At 37.6% G+C, this 14,885-nt stretch overlaps 1 protein-coding gene across 1 annotated transcript; it reads left to right on the forward strand.

The window, feature by feature from the left end:
• Nucleotides 1–362: 362 nt before the first annotated feature.
• Nucleotides 363–14,437, forward strand: LOC134622877 (cAMP-dependent protein kinase catalytic subunit alpha; the record flags this gene model as incomplete). The annotated part of the gene is made up of 8 exons (XM_063468188.1): nt 363–461; nt 2,594–2,676; nt 3,176–3,302; nt 3,834–3,929; nt 7,359–7,481; nt 10,650–10,709; nt 10,803–10,907; nt 10,996–14,437. Coding segments are annotated over 8 exons (819 nt in total), but the record flags the coding sequence as incomplete, so codon positions are not given.
• Between the last annotated feature and the right edge of the window lie 448 nt (nt 14,438–14,885).

Raw genomic sequence — 14,885 nt, forward strand, 5'->3', positions numbered from 1 at the left:
AGTTAATACTTCATAATAAAAGCAAACTCATTTTTCAAAAGTTAAATGGTTTTAATGGGAAGATGCAGCAGTAGGAAATGTTCGGTTTGCATTATCAGTAACTTAATACAGCATTTTTTCCAGTAATGGTGCCACAGACACCCATGTTATAATCCTCCAATTACGAAAACACTCCAATATTGTGATGATTGGGCCATAGGGAGCACCATATCACTTCAACCTGTGGGAGATGTCTTAAGAGATATGTATTTAAATGAAAATTGCTAGTTTCATATTTGCCTTAAATTTCACAGTCTTGTCTTACTGGGTAAAATCTCTCTCTCTCTCTCTCCTTCTTCTTTCTGTCTCTCTCTGCCTTTCAGGTGGTCAAGCTCAAGCAGATAGAGCACACTCTAAATGAGAAGAGGATTCTTCAGGCTGTCAGCTTCCCTTTTCTGGTGCGGTTAGAGTACTCATTCAAGGTACGGACTATTTTAGGTGTGTGAGAGCACACCTGTCTGTGGTTGTTTGATGACAGTGAGTGACTGCTTAAATTCTCACACAAACGTGTATTCACTTTGCTAACTTGTGTTTCTCTTATGTTTATTAATTTGGTCCACTGTCAAATCATGTCAATTATGTTTTTTAGCACACGTACTCAGTTGTCTAACTCTGCCTATCACAAGTGTGCAGAAATGCTTACTGCTTGGCTCTTATTCAGCAAAACGAGTGACAGAAAAACTGCTGGCTTGTATTACTGCTGATCAACTCTCCATTATGATATTTTGTTATATCTCACTCTGTGTCATGTAAGCTGTGAGGAAGATAATACATCACTTTATTTTGAAGCTATTAAATATTAAATAAAAGCGATACTGTCATAATAGACCAGAATATATATATATATATATATATATATATATATATATATATATATATATATATATATATATATATATATATATACACATACATACATACATACATAAGCTGATCGCACAAGTGTTCAGTGGTGCTGAGCTGCAGGCCATTTCATTCTCTCCACTGTCAAATTCTGGAGGTAGTTTCTGATAAACCCCACTTTGTGGGAGCGAGCATTGTCATCTTGGAGGATGGAGTTGGGTCCCAGACCAGATTTGGCAATTTTTCTCATAAATGTGGCACCATTTAAGGGGAAATAATGAATCTTTCCAGCAGTATAAGATTTATTTCCATAAAGCTTTGTTACAACAGAGATCATTGACCCAAAACAAATTTCCCTACTTTTTGAGATAGATGGATAGATGCAAAGCAAAATTCAGCACCTAAGCAAAGCAATCAAGTAAAAAAAAATGAACACATACTAAAAGTTAACAGTAACAGTAGAAAAATAAATATGCTCAGAGACCTGCTATTTGCATAGATCTTTATTATACTTTTACTATGGAAAATGAATATGGGAGAACAGTTAAAATAACAACAAAAGAACTCTTTATTGAAGTGTCGCTTATTAATTCATTGAAAAGCCACAGACAAATGTTATGATCCATTCGAAGCTGTTTCTTAGCTGCCTGATTAATATATATCCATCTTTGTGCTGGTCTCAACCAACTCCTGGAGGAACTAACTTGCCACTAAATACTATTTTCAACTGCTAGTTGTTACTTTGGTCACTGCTGGCAATGGTCAGTGCTTTATTTAACATGTGTTATGCATGCCTGTACTTAAAATGATTCTGAAACAATAATAAGCAGAAAACGGCTAAAATTTGTTACAGATCCGATGGTGGTTTGGTTACTACGAACGACAACTCACGCACAAATTAGTTAATTCAAAAAATAATTTGCTTTATTTATTCAAACTATGAACTAAGTGGTCACATTAAGTCTGCATGTCTTTAAAGACCTCTTGGACGTGTTTACAAGTATCTTCGGCCAACAGATGAGAAGCCTATTTGTAATATTTTTGAAAATTGAGCACCAACTGTGATTGTTTTAATGATTAAAATTAAATAATTTATAGTGCATTAATCTTTCAGTCTACTGATGGAAGGGGAACTTCACTTTGTGAAGTTGGCTTTAGATGTCACATGAGCGTGTGACATGGACGTGCACAGACTAATCCTGCTGATGGCTATACTCCAATTAAGGCCTTATTCAGGTTAAGCTGTTTAGATACACCTGGAAAGCCAGGGATTGACTATCCTAGACACCTTAAATAAACCTATTAACAGAATATTCCGGTCCACGTGTGTTGTCCTACACACAGGAGGAAGAGTCAACAAGAACATAACATACGCAGTGTGATTTGTGTTAGTCGGTTACACTACTTATATCTTGCAAAACTGTGATATAAACAACACACAATATACAAACCAGGCCTTGAGTAACATTCCTGGGTTAAAGTACTTTATTATTTATATGGCAATACTATAAATAATAGTCAGTTAATGCTAATTAGCAAAATACCAGCTAGATTAAACAATTTGGTAACTGGTGAAATTGCCCTTCTCTTTTTTAGCTCATGTAATTGAGTTGTTACTCCTGTATATGTGTGTACCTGAAGTGCATCCATACATAGGCATGCGTTTGTGTGTTTGTGTGAGTGCCACTAACCTTCGTCCTCCTTTCCGCAGGACAACACTAACCTCTACATGGTGATGGAGTATGTGCCAGGTGGCGAGATGTTTTCCCATCTACGGAGAATTGGCAGATTTAGGTCAGTGTTTGAATGAAGTTTATATCCAGAAGCATTTTGTGGATTGCTACAAGAGTAAACAGTGGACTTTGAAAGCATTTCTGTTATCTTGTATTCTACATAAGCACAAAGCACAACAACTCTAGAAAAGTTTGGGTACTGTGTCGCAAAATAAGATTTAAAAACCTTTTTTTCCCCAGAAGAATTATTATACTATCCATGTTTAGAGTTACATGACATTATAACTTAATTAACAGCTTAATCCAAAGTTGCAAGATGATCTGGCTCATCCCAAAGCAGCAAACAAATGTCATGTTATTTCAGATTATAGTATAATGTAGAGTATTGCTTGCCTACATCTTTTCCATGTATTAATTCCCATTCAGTATTCTTTCTTCTATCATGTCTCCTAACCTACAGCAGTATTTTCAGCTCTTCTCATCTCTATGCTAGTCTCAAGTCATCTCTACTGTTCGATCACCAAACATCTCTCTTTTTGTCTCGTTGTGTTTATGTGCAGTGAGCCTCACGCTCGGTTCTACGCTGCTCAAATCGTTCTGACCTTTGAGTATCTCCATGCTTTGGACCTGATCTACAGAGACCTGAAACCTGAAAACCTGCTCATAGACCAACAGGGCTACATACAGGTAACAAACTTACTGTTACTTATTTATCCTTCACAGACCCTGCTGATGCATTTGTGTTCCATATTTATTATGTCTGCAACTGACAGTAATTATTTTTAGCACACATTAATCCATCTGTTTTATTCCATTTATCTAACATCTTTTTACTTAAATATTTTAAAACTATCATCACAGTAAGAGTTTTCTAGAGCTCAAAATTAGAATATTTTATGCCACGTACAGCTCAACAGATATGAGGACAGTTATTTTCAGTGTGAGATTTGTTAACCTTACAAAGTTGATCTTCACTCTGGAATCGTCTCTGTGTGCTGGTGTACCACCCTCTAGTGGCGAACTGTTGCATAACAGCTGGTGACAATTTCCCTTGATGCGCCTGTTTTCAGTGCCTCTCTTTCTTGCTGCCTTTCATGTGGTGTTATTTAGCCTATTTGAATTTTCTTTCTTTCTTTTTTTTTTTTGCTTGTTTGTTTTTTTTTTTTAATTCGTTTTTTTTACTCACTGTCATTGTCATTGTTCTTTGTCCCCTTTTAGGTTACAGATTTTGGCTTTGCCAAACGTGTGAAGGGCCGGACCTGGACACTGTGTGGCACCCCAGAATATCTGGCTCCAGAGATCATTCTCAGCAAGGTGTGCTTGGCAGCCAGCTGAACTAACTTTAAGCTTGGGGTAGAGGCTTCTTCGTTTTTTAGGGCTAGGATTATATTCACTTGTGGATAGCTGTAGGTACCTCATAGGAAAGATTGTTTCTATTATACATTTTTCAGGTTTGCTTGGAGTCCAACTGGAAGACAAATGCATAACTGTTGGTTTTTCTGTGAGGACAAGTCCTAAAAATCATGTGAAAATATGTGAAGGTCCAATAGCTTACTTTGCTTACTTGCAAACTAAATACCGACGTTACACCCTTGTGAATTTAAAGCTGATCACACGAATAATCTGCAGTAATATACAGTCATATAAATAATCCTAGCAGGACAATATTTTAGCAGTACTTTTGACAAGCAAATTGCGGTTCACTCTACATGTGCATATACGCTTTAAGATACTGGGAGCATCGTGACACAAAAACATACCCATCTGTCTGTATCAGTCCCACCCCAGATGCTCTATGAATGTGTGTGCACAAGGATGAGAAGTTGTGTACTCCTGAGTAGAGAACACACAGTTCTCTTCAGTGTTTGACATATGTTAGCAAAACACTGATGACAAAACTCATTAAGAATATTGTTGTTTGCACAGACTGGCAGCATCCTCATTAGGTGCCAGGCTTTGGGAAGCTTACGTGCCAGCAACTTTATAATTGTGCAATAAGCATTAAAAGAACATTTGAAGTGCTGCAGTTTGTATATAGAGACATTTATGGGCTTTGTAACCCTGGTGGGTTGTGATCTATAGACTATGTGAGTGACAAGCAGGTTCAAGTTTCTCTTTCTTAAACACCAAAATGATGGGAGAGTATTTTCACTGTGCTCTCTGTAGCTCATGTCACTGGAAGACTGCCACATTCACATTCCTCATTTTTTTTCCCAACAGTTGAAGGTAGGATCAAAAATTGCTGTCAGACATGGGTGGGTGGAGGTGTTAAATAAGCAACTTTTAAATGTTACACAAATAATTATATAAAGTAGTTCATCCGAATGGTGTTGAATGGTAGTGCCCAATATTATAAACAATACTAAATAATGTGGTTAAACTTTTAATTCCAATAAATCCAAACTATAATGTAAGTGAGGTTTCCGCTAAATGACTGAACTACTAGATCTTTATAAAATAAGGAACCCAAGTCTCTTCTTACAAATATATGTTTACAATCAGACAGGAAAAGTCATTAAAGCAATTATTAAATCCAGTGTATATAATAAAATGTACCACAAGTCACCAAATTTAGTCTTAACAGACAAGCTTTTTGTCTCAAAGGCATCCCAAGATATTCCTCACAACAAGAAGTGAACATATCATTATCGAAAACTGACATATCATTATTAAAATGGAGCTATTCTCTTTATTTCATGCTCTGTATTTTTATTTTTTTGGATTTTATTATTGTAGTTTTGCATGATTCACAGTTCGAGGTAATCATTTGTCTTATTCTGGGACTTGGTGCAGCCCCTCAGTTCCTCCACTGTGACTGAAACAAGTTTTCACTCCTCTCCCTTTAAGGCCACCCTCGCTTTAAGTCAACTCACAAATGAAAGATTTGAATAGCAGGTGGGTGGGGCTTATGTGCTCAGGCAAAAGCTGTGTATCTGAGATGACCATATTAACGCCTGGTCTCTTTGTCATCATGCAGATCCACAAGCTTAAACAGAGTGCCAGAAACTGGGTGTTGAAAGCTGTCTGAAGCCTTATTATTTTGAAAGTTTGGCTATGCTTAATGTGAGCGTCGAACATTGTAGCAGTACATATCTGCACTTTGCATTAGGAAAAGATATTGAGTGTAAGATATCTTGGAAAGCTAATATGTAGTTAGATTGGAATAAGGATTGAATGAAATTGGCTGCAGAGTCTCATTTTGTTTTCTTTGTTCTTTTTTTGAGACCATGTATATAGGAATTCATTTGGGACCTCGAGTGTAGTGTGAGTGGACCTTTTAAAGGTTTGGTCCAAGTACTCCAACCATGTGTACTAACTATGATACAGACACGTGTAGACACAAGCTGTCCAGTAACTGACAGTAACTAAGGCTAACAGGTTGTGAATGCATCCTTACTATGTCCAGCTTTATATATCATTTTATAATCTGGAGATACTGAGTTAACAGTAAATTATGTGGAATAAAACAAGCCACTTTATTGATTTGTAATTTTACCATAAATAACAAACTATCAAGATAGTTCATTATTTATTTTCTGTGCTTTTTTTTTCTGGGGAATTGGTGCATTCGTTGATATTACCCCTGTACACAATTCATTATAGACATATGATGAAATTAGAGCTGGGCGATATAAGATTTCTTCATATCACGATATGTTTTTTTCATTTCAGGCGATAACGATATATATCACGATATACTATATTTGTAAGATTTAAATGTGCCGTTGCTCACAAGTAAAATGTGAAATAATCTGCAGCTTGTTTTGATTTAAATATTTATTTCCCATAATAAGTTCAACAGGGTAGATGTACTTAAGGAACATGAGACTTTTTCAGATAAATAAAGGCAAATATTGCAAACTACACAAAAGGCAGCCGCTAAAGCGTTTAAGTTTCAAAATAGAACAAACAAAACAGACTACTAAATTGTCAGTTCCACTTAGAAACAAAATATTAATTCTAAAAATAAATCTTAGTTTGTTTTACAGAAGAACAGACACAATTGACTAACTTTTGTCAATATCAAATAAACTGAGAACTAAAAGGAAATTCTCAATCTCTCCTTGTTGTATAGCTTAGCTTTTCAAACAGTTTTAACAGTTACTTTAGTCTGACAAAAGCCGAATGACGAATTAGCGCTTTCAGTCAGAGATTGAGCATGCACCGGTTTATTGTATTTCCAGACTTGCTTTCGGCACAATTTACAGTGCGCGCTACTCTGTTTTTTGTCAGACTTGAAATAGCCGAAATACCTTCACACTACGGAACTTCTATGGCCCTTCCGTTCGACAGTCTCTCCGGCATTGGAACCATCATCGGTTTTTTCTTCGGTAACCTTCGCTCACGCTCCCGGTTGATTTTTCTCTAGTCGGCACACTCATTTCCTCCATTTCCTTCCCAAACAAATACACGTGCGCCTTGGCACTTGTGCTGTACGTAACAAGTCACGTGACGTGACGCTGCAGCTGTGATTGGTTCGGCTCTGCGCTACTTAATTTGGATTGGCTGGTCTTCTTTTTTTTTTTTTAAGAGGACAAGAGAGATGAGGCCTATCGCAATAGTTAAATTTTTCTATCGAGAAAAAGTTATTTCGCAATACATATCGTTATCGTTCTATCGCCCAGCTCTAGATGAAATATACATTTACTGCGTCATTTTATATTTTATCTTAAATTAACTTAATGTTTTTTCTTTCTTCTTCCGTTACTCCATCCTTGTCATGCTCCACGCTACATCCACCAGGGGTATAACAAAGCAGTAGACTGGTGGGCATTGGGTGTACTCGTCTACGAGATGGCAGCAGGGTACCCGCCTTTCTTTGCTGATCAGCCCATTCAGATCTATGAAAAGATTGTTTCAGGGAAGGTGAGTTTGACTGTCTGATTAGCATTTTGTGCTAATATTTGATGCTTTACACAAGAGAACATGACTCATGATGTGATATTAGTTATTTTTTTGTTGTAAAAATATATTTTAGTTTACTTTTTATTTAACCTCCTAAGACCCGAACTCTTTTTAATTTCTCTTTGATATTTGGGCTGATTGGGACCCAATGAATGTGAAAACAAAGAATTACCAGATTTTTTTTTTACCTAATTTCTGTTTCTAAGAAAAATGAGAGCCACATATGAGGATATTCGTTGAAAATTTCGATAGAACAGTAGCAGTATAATGTCCTCGTAAGTGGATATCAGGCCCTTGTAGAGCAAAATTGAGTATTTTGGTCTAAATAACCCAAAATGTGATGTCCGCATATGTGGACGCCAGGTCCTAGGAGGTTAAGTTTCAGTTTTAGGTTTTTTTCTTTTTTCTTTTTTTTTGTGGTGGAGTGGGTATGGTGTAGTTTCAAAAAATGTGTTTTTACCACAGAAACAGGGACCAAGTAGAAGCATCTGTTTTGATCTGTTCAGCCATGTTTTTCCTTTGTTGGTCTCTGTGGTTTGCATTGTATTTGTTCCACACACATTGTTGTTCCCAGATGTGTAAAAAGCATCAATTTTTTACGCCGTCATATTAGAGAACCAGACAGTTAGAGCCTTGATCCAGCATAATAAATCTGATCAGGGCGGATGTAAGAGGAGCATATTTCCTTTATTTATTTCTTGTATATTTATAAGGGGAGTATTGTGATCATTTCCGGCTCCATAATTATATATTTGGACTTTAATAGAGTTGTGTTGCATGATTCAGATTCCAAAATAATCCTTACATATTTTATAACAACCCTTGATACAGCACCTCAGTTCATCCACTGTCTGAACTAAGCTATTTTGGCTCTGCCTCCTTTGAAGCCACCCTCTCTTTAATTCATCTTTCCTCTGATTGGCTGTCCACCTCAAACAAAGAATCTGAATAGCATCCTGTTCACTGTGTACCTGAGGTGACCATACTGAGACTATCTGCTATCTTTTGACATCATGCAGATCCAAAGTTATGTTCGCTTGTATATGAGTATTTTAGTGAACTTAACTTTCTCTGTGTGGCAGTTTGAACCACTGAAAACAGCTTTTGAAAATACCTTTGAGGATGAAAATTTTTGAAATCTATATGTCTGCATTTATGTGTGGACAAGGAAAATTTAGGTTTTTCTCTTGCAGCATGAAAGCTGTGCACCATTATCTCTCCCTCTCTTTTTTTATGTCAGACTGTGTGCCATTTTATTGTATGTGGGCTTTTGATTGACCAACATTTCTTCATGGTTGGGTTATATCACCATCTGTTGCTTTAGCATGAAATTGACAGTGTCTAAGATTTTTTTTGCATTTAAATGTGGATGGAAATATTTTTGAAAATCAGCTTGGATTAAAAAAAAGTACCTGTGTATGTGTGGATGTAGCCCAAAAGTGGAAAAAATATTTGAAACTGGGTGGTAAGAGCACTCTGAGCCTTCCCAGCAATTTCCCACCAAGGTCAGACCGTCCAATGGTCAGAGAGATTGCAAAGAACCAATGAGCTACATCTCAGACTCTACAGGTTTAAGTTAATATCTTAAAAATTCAAATTCATGACATTAAAAATAGAAAAAGACTGAGCAAATATGACTTTTTTTGGAAGAGTTGCCAGAGAAAACCACTTCTTTCTAAAAAGAACAAAGCAGCACAACTTAGGTTTGCAAAACTGCATCTGAATAAGACTTCTGGGACCCTCATTTGGTAATATGTGCATGGAAACATTGGTATACTGCACAAAGAAATGAAAAAAAAATCAGTGTCAGATTTATGACAGGTGCACACTGACCAATTTTTCTTACCACAATGCATATGTTAATAAATCAGTCTCATTCTTAATCATCTGCTTCAGGGGTGAAACATAACTCGGGTGCTGAATATTGTTTAGCCTGAGCTAGTCACTGTGGATCAGTTGATATGAAAAAGACAAACTACAGGAAAAAGAAGAAATTAGGTGGAGGACATGGAGCACATGATCTGTCAAACCCAGATAAGAAACGCACAGCAATAAAAACAAACAAACAAAACAAAAATGCGCCTCAAAATTCTCCATCATCTGTGGTATAGTGTCAAAAAAGAGAATATTAGAAGATAAGTTATGACATCAGACAATGATTGAAGTTATGTTTACGTATGTTTTATTTTGAGGTTTGTTTGTTTTTTAAATTTAATTGTAATTCTGAGTATTTGGGGCCTTACGATCAACTGTAAATGGTGACCAACAGTCAATCTGAAAATTAATAATAATAATAATAATAATAAGTAACAGTGGTGTAGTAGAAGTAGTAGTACTCATTTTAAAGACCTATGTCATGCCCTCATTTGTTCATGCACACAGTCTGAAGGACTTCTAATTATGTAAAATACAAACCTACGAAAACATTGATAAATCTGTGCGTGAAATGTTGTTGTGAGTACAGACTGTTAAACACATGAGAACAAAACGGACAAGTTTGGCCATACATGCACAGCTCCACGTTTGGAGAAAACCAGACACAGCATAATAGCACGTACACCTCAAACCATCAATCAACTCTGTGGAGGGGTGATGTGTTTTGTTTTGTTATTCTGTTATTGTGTGCTTATTCTAGAGTCAAATGTGACACCATTTTTCCGACAAAGGAAGCTTGGTTGACCAACGAGAAAGTGATCTCACACACACCAGCAAATCTAAAACAGAAGGTTCAAGGTGTTGCAACGGCCCAGTCAAAGTCCATACTTAAACCTGATTGAATTACTGTAGCTGGAACTCGAGAGCTGTGCACAAATGCACGCCAGCAAGCCTCAATGAACCGAAGCAACCGTTGTAAAGAAGAGCGGGCTAAAATCCTCCACAACAATGTGACAAACTCTGAGAAGTCTCTCGCAAGACAATTACTGGAAGTTGTTGCTGGAAAAGGTGCTTCTACAAGCTACTGATTCATGGGATGTACTTAGTTTTTCCCAGAACTACATAGAGGCATGTCATTGTATTATAAGAATCTACCAATGCTTCACTACAGAAGCTAACAAACCCGAGAGCCTGAATCTCATCACTACATGAAGTTATCACTGGTTCATTCCTCATTTTGTGCTCTGCTCTTAGGTTCGTTTCCCGTCTCACTTCAGTTCAGATCTGAAAGACCTCCTAAGGAACCTGTTACAGGTGGGAGCAAATACCGCAGGCATTCAGACGTTTAGGTTACATTTATTTTTCTTTAATGTGACAGTGAGAAAAATATGTTTGTGTTATTTTAAGGTGGATCTCACAAAGCGTTATGGAAACCTCAAAAATGGGGTCAATGATATCAAGGGACACAAGTGGTTTGCAACAACTGACTGGATTGCCATTTACCAGAAAAAGGTATGTTTTGGTGAGTGTACTGTGTGGCATGTGAGACTTTTTCTTCCCTTCAGTTTGTTTTATAATAGTTTCCTTTATGTGACTTTAGGTGGAAGCTCCCTTCATCCCCAAGTTCAAAGGACCAGGCGACACCAGCAACTTCGACGACTACGAGGAGGAGGAGATTCGCGTCTCCTTCACTGAGAAATGTGCCAAGGAGTTTGCTGAGTTCTAGAGTTAGAGAGCAAGAGAGGAAGAAAGAAGGAAATAGGGAGAGTCAAAGGTAGGCTGGTCAAGTGGGAGACATAAGGAGAAAGTACTGTCTCCTGTCCAATCACAAGCACCAGCTACAAAGAGGAAAAATCGGATAGAGAAGGGAAAAAGAGCAAGGAGACTGATAACCAGCAGTGTTGCCTTTTCTGTTGTGTTTTTGTTGTGTTTTATTTATTATTCTGTCTTATTTATGGATCCCTTTATAATGAAGGTGTGCTTCATGGGTGTTGAGAATCCAACTAATTTGGAGTTGCCTCTACACATTTTCACCCGAGATCTTCCCTTTTCCTTTTCCTTTTTTTAAATCCATCTTTTAGTCATATTCGCACCGCAGCAAAGAGAAATCAGTCTGTCTGTGCTGATCTAGTCCAGTCTCTTAGTCGTTACATGAAGACTAATGAGTTTTGTGCAAGTTTAGGTCTCAGTCTGGACAAAAGTTTCTTAAATTTTAACCGACAACTGGCTAACATGCTCTTTGTTTTTTTTAAGCAGGAAGGGCATGTAAGTAGCAGGTTTAATAAGTCTTGCACACATATGTACTTTCACCTCGGATGACTTTACATTTTGCAGTTTTATCTCAATTTTTCCTTCAGAATTTAAACTTTTACCTTTTCATATCATAGACACACGACATAACTTAAGGCTTGATGGGCCAACAAAAAAAACAAAAAAAAAATGAATGCATTGTGTGTGCAAAATAAATTTCATCGAGAGACAGATGATGTTTTAAGGGGAAAAAAAGTCAGTTACGTTTACTGTGTAACTATCCATCTACCGTTCTTATCATTGTTAGAATTAGTGCATATCTACGGTACTCCATTTTAAATGTTATTAGATACTAGTGGCTCCAATGATATCATGTCACGCTAACAAACAAGGAAATATGAGTAAGGGGATGGAATTAACTCAGTTTTTAAGGGTGTTTTAAAGAAACACTGTAACGTAATGGTATCTCAGGTTTGAACATATCACTTAATAGACATTTTATTAACATACAGCGTTAGGATCAGCAGGTAAATCTGTGATATGGATTTGGGAATTTAAAGTTCTGGTTCAAATTAAGAGAAACAAAAGGGAATATTCAGACTTTTGGTTAGCGTCTTCCACAGTTTGCCCTTCCAGAAGATTTGATTTTGCTAACTGACTCGACAACTTTGTTTTCATGAAAGCACTTCCTGTCTCTGCTCAGAGTTTATGTAATGGCCACAGTGATTCTGCTTACTGAATCAAGCCTTTGGCCCTTGATTACTCCAACTGAAAGAGACCGCTTGAGGCAAACTACCTTGAACTGCTTCCGGCTGGTGGCCTTCAGAGCATTTTGACCAGTCACTGATGGCAGTTTGGATAGTGCGCTTTTATGGTCTTCAATGGAAATATGTATTCATGTTCACCTCATCTTATTACCCATCCCTTTCTTCTTATCACTTGTAAAGTAGGACCACACTCCATGTGACAGTCTTATATGTGACAGCAGCTCTGTTACTGTTTATGTGTTTTAAACATGCACAGTTTTTGTTTCGTTTTGTTTTTTGTGTGTTGGTGATGATGTAAAGATGACTGGCACTCCATTTAACAAGTTAGTGAAAGCTAGAGCTTCTGGCGGCGAATCGAGCTAATACCGAGAAGAGAGAAAAATAATCATAGCGCACGGTATACAACCTGCTGATTTGAAGAATACAAAAAATAGCACTTTTGGTATTCAGTGTCTCCTTGGCTCCTGAGCTATGGTCACAGAATATTTCAGCAATGGCCAGAGAGGGTCGTTACTGTAGGATTTGTTCATTCACAATTTATGAGATAAAACAAAGTGACACTGATGTTCGTTTCAGACATCAAAATGCCTTCTTTATTGCTGTAATTTAATGTGCCACAATAATGATGGTTTCCTAATTTGATTTATACAGGCGCCTTGGTTTTTCTCCCATCGTTATAAACTGGATAATATAAATTCACATACTTCCCTCGAGTCTGAAACAGTTCAGATACCAAAAACATACATATATATATAGCAAGCATTTTCTCCAGGATACACATTTGTTATGTGTAATGGTTTGTGTCTATCATTTGTAGTATGGAACAATAGCCCCCACGGCTAATTGTCCACTTGCCATATTTACTTATTTATTCTATCAACACTCTTTTCCCACTCTGTGCGTGACCCCAGATTTACAGTGTGGTAATTTGTTTAAAAAAAAGATCAATTTGAGAATGTGCATCACAGAAGCACAGTGTCAGCTGAAGGTCTTAAAGGACCACTCCGGTGATTCAGCTTTACTGTTTAGTAAACTTGCATCAGAGGCTGCGTTATCTTATTAGTGGCTTGCATGGGTCAAGCTCCAAAAAACAAAGTCCTACATCTCCCACATCCTTTAAATTCTGCATAAATGTACAGTTTGTAATGCAGGCTGTTTGTGACGCTGCAAGGCCTGTCAGGAGTACACGGGTGATGTGGTGTATTTAATTTCCTTTTATTAGTTTATTTAACAGAGAGAAAGAGATATCAACTGAAACAGGAGACACCATTTCAGAATAAATGGACTAGGACAATAATGCTGGGTCACTTTTAAGGCTACTGGATATTGTGCTTGTGTGTGGCATAGTCCCAAAAGTAAAGTTAAATGACCACAAACCAACTGCCACAGTAAACCTGGGGCTTCACAGAGAAATGAGTCACTTACAAGGCAACTAACATGGATCCGACATGTCTCTCCTGTATTAATGTTTCCCCTTCTTTCTCACTGAGGCAGATTAACCAGCTGAAAAACTCCAGATTTTATCAATGAATCTGACGCCAAAATCATAGTGGCAGATAAATGGTGGCAAGAGCTGCAAGCTGTAAGCCTAGTTGTAGTCATCAGCTGGCTTATTGGTTAATTTAAAAACCATTATTATTATTATTATTATTAAACTGTTTACATCACTTGTTGAGGTTTCACATTCGCTGTATTTCCTCCATGTCAGGTTTAATGTTGAATATATCATCATGGACAAAATGTTTGAAGTTATAATACAATATTATTATGTGTCTCCTCGATGTTTTTGCAGTGATACAACTTCCTCTCCATGCAGGCACAATGCTGGTACATACTGTCGCACTTTTTAGGGAAATGAGACCCCAATATAAACCATATTAACCCCCGCCACAGACATACTATACACACACATACACACACTGCAAAGGGAAGCGTCTAAAGTCACGGAAACGGTGACATAAAAATACGAAGTGTAATATTTTGCAACATGAGTATCATTCCAATAAAGTTTTACTTGTAAAATTCTCCTGAACTCCCGCGTCCTCATTTGGGTGTGGAGCTGAAACGTGAAAGTTGCACGTTTGCCGAAAAGTGAGCGGATGCTGAGGTATTTAAAGTGTTCTAGGTGGGAGGTTGGCGTAGCCTTGAGGTGACATCCATCACTCCCGCCTGATGCGGGGTGAAGCCGTCATCCACCCATCTGTTGACCGCGCGGCTCACTCTCATTCGCCATAACGCTCAAAAATATAACACGCAAATACCCGGGGTGTCCTCGACGGAGGCTGCATGCGTGTTTCTTTGTGCTGAAATCCACTGTGCTGCTGTAAACCGTAGGCTGATCAGAATAAGACTGCGAACAAAGAACGTGGCTCTGAGCCACGCGAATGCGAGTCAATTCCACCTTAAATGCAATTTGCGTCTCTGGCGGCAGAGACCATAGGCGCCATCTTCGGTCCACCTTAAGCGCACAATG

The sequence above is a fragment of the Pelmatolapia mariae genome, unplaced genomic scaffold, assembly GCF_036321145.2.
Source record: "Pelmatolapia mariae isolate MD_Pm_ZW unplaced genomic scaffold, Pm_UMD_F_2 NODE_ptg000257l+_length_47055_cov_1, whole genome shotgun sequence".
Taxonomy (NCBI): domain Eukaryota; kingdom Metazoa; phylum Chordata; class Actinopteri; order Cichliformes; family Cichlidae; genus Pelmatolapia; species Pelmatolapia mariae.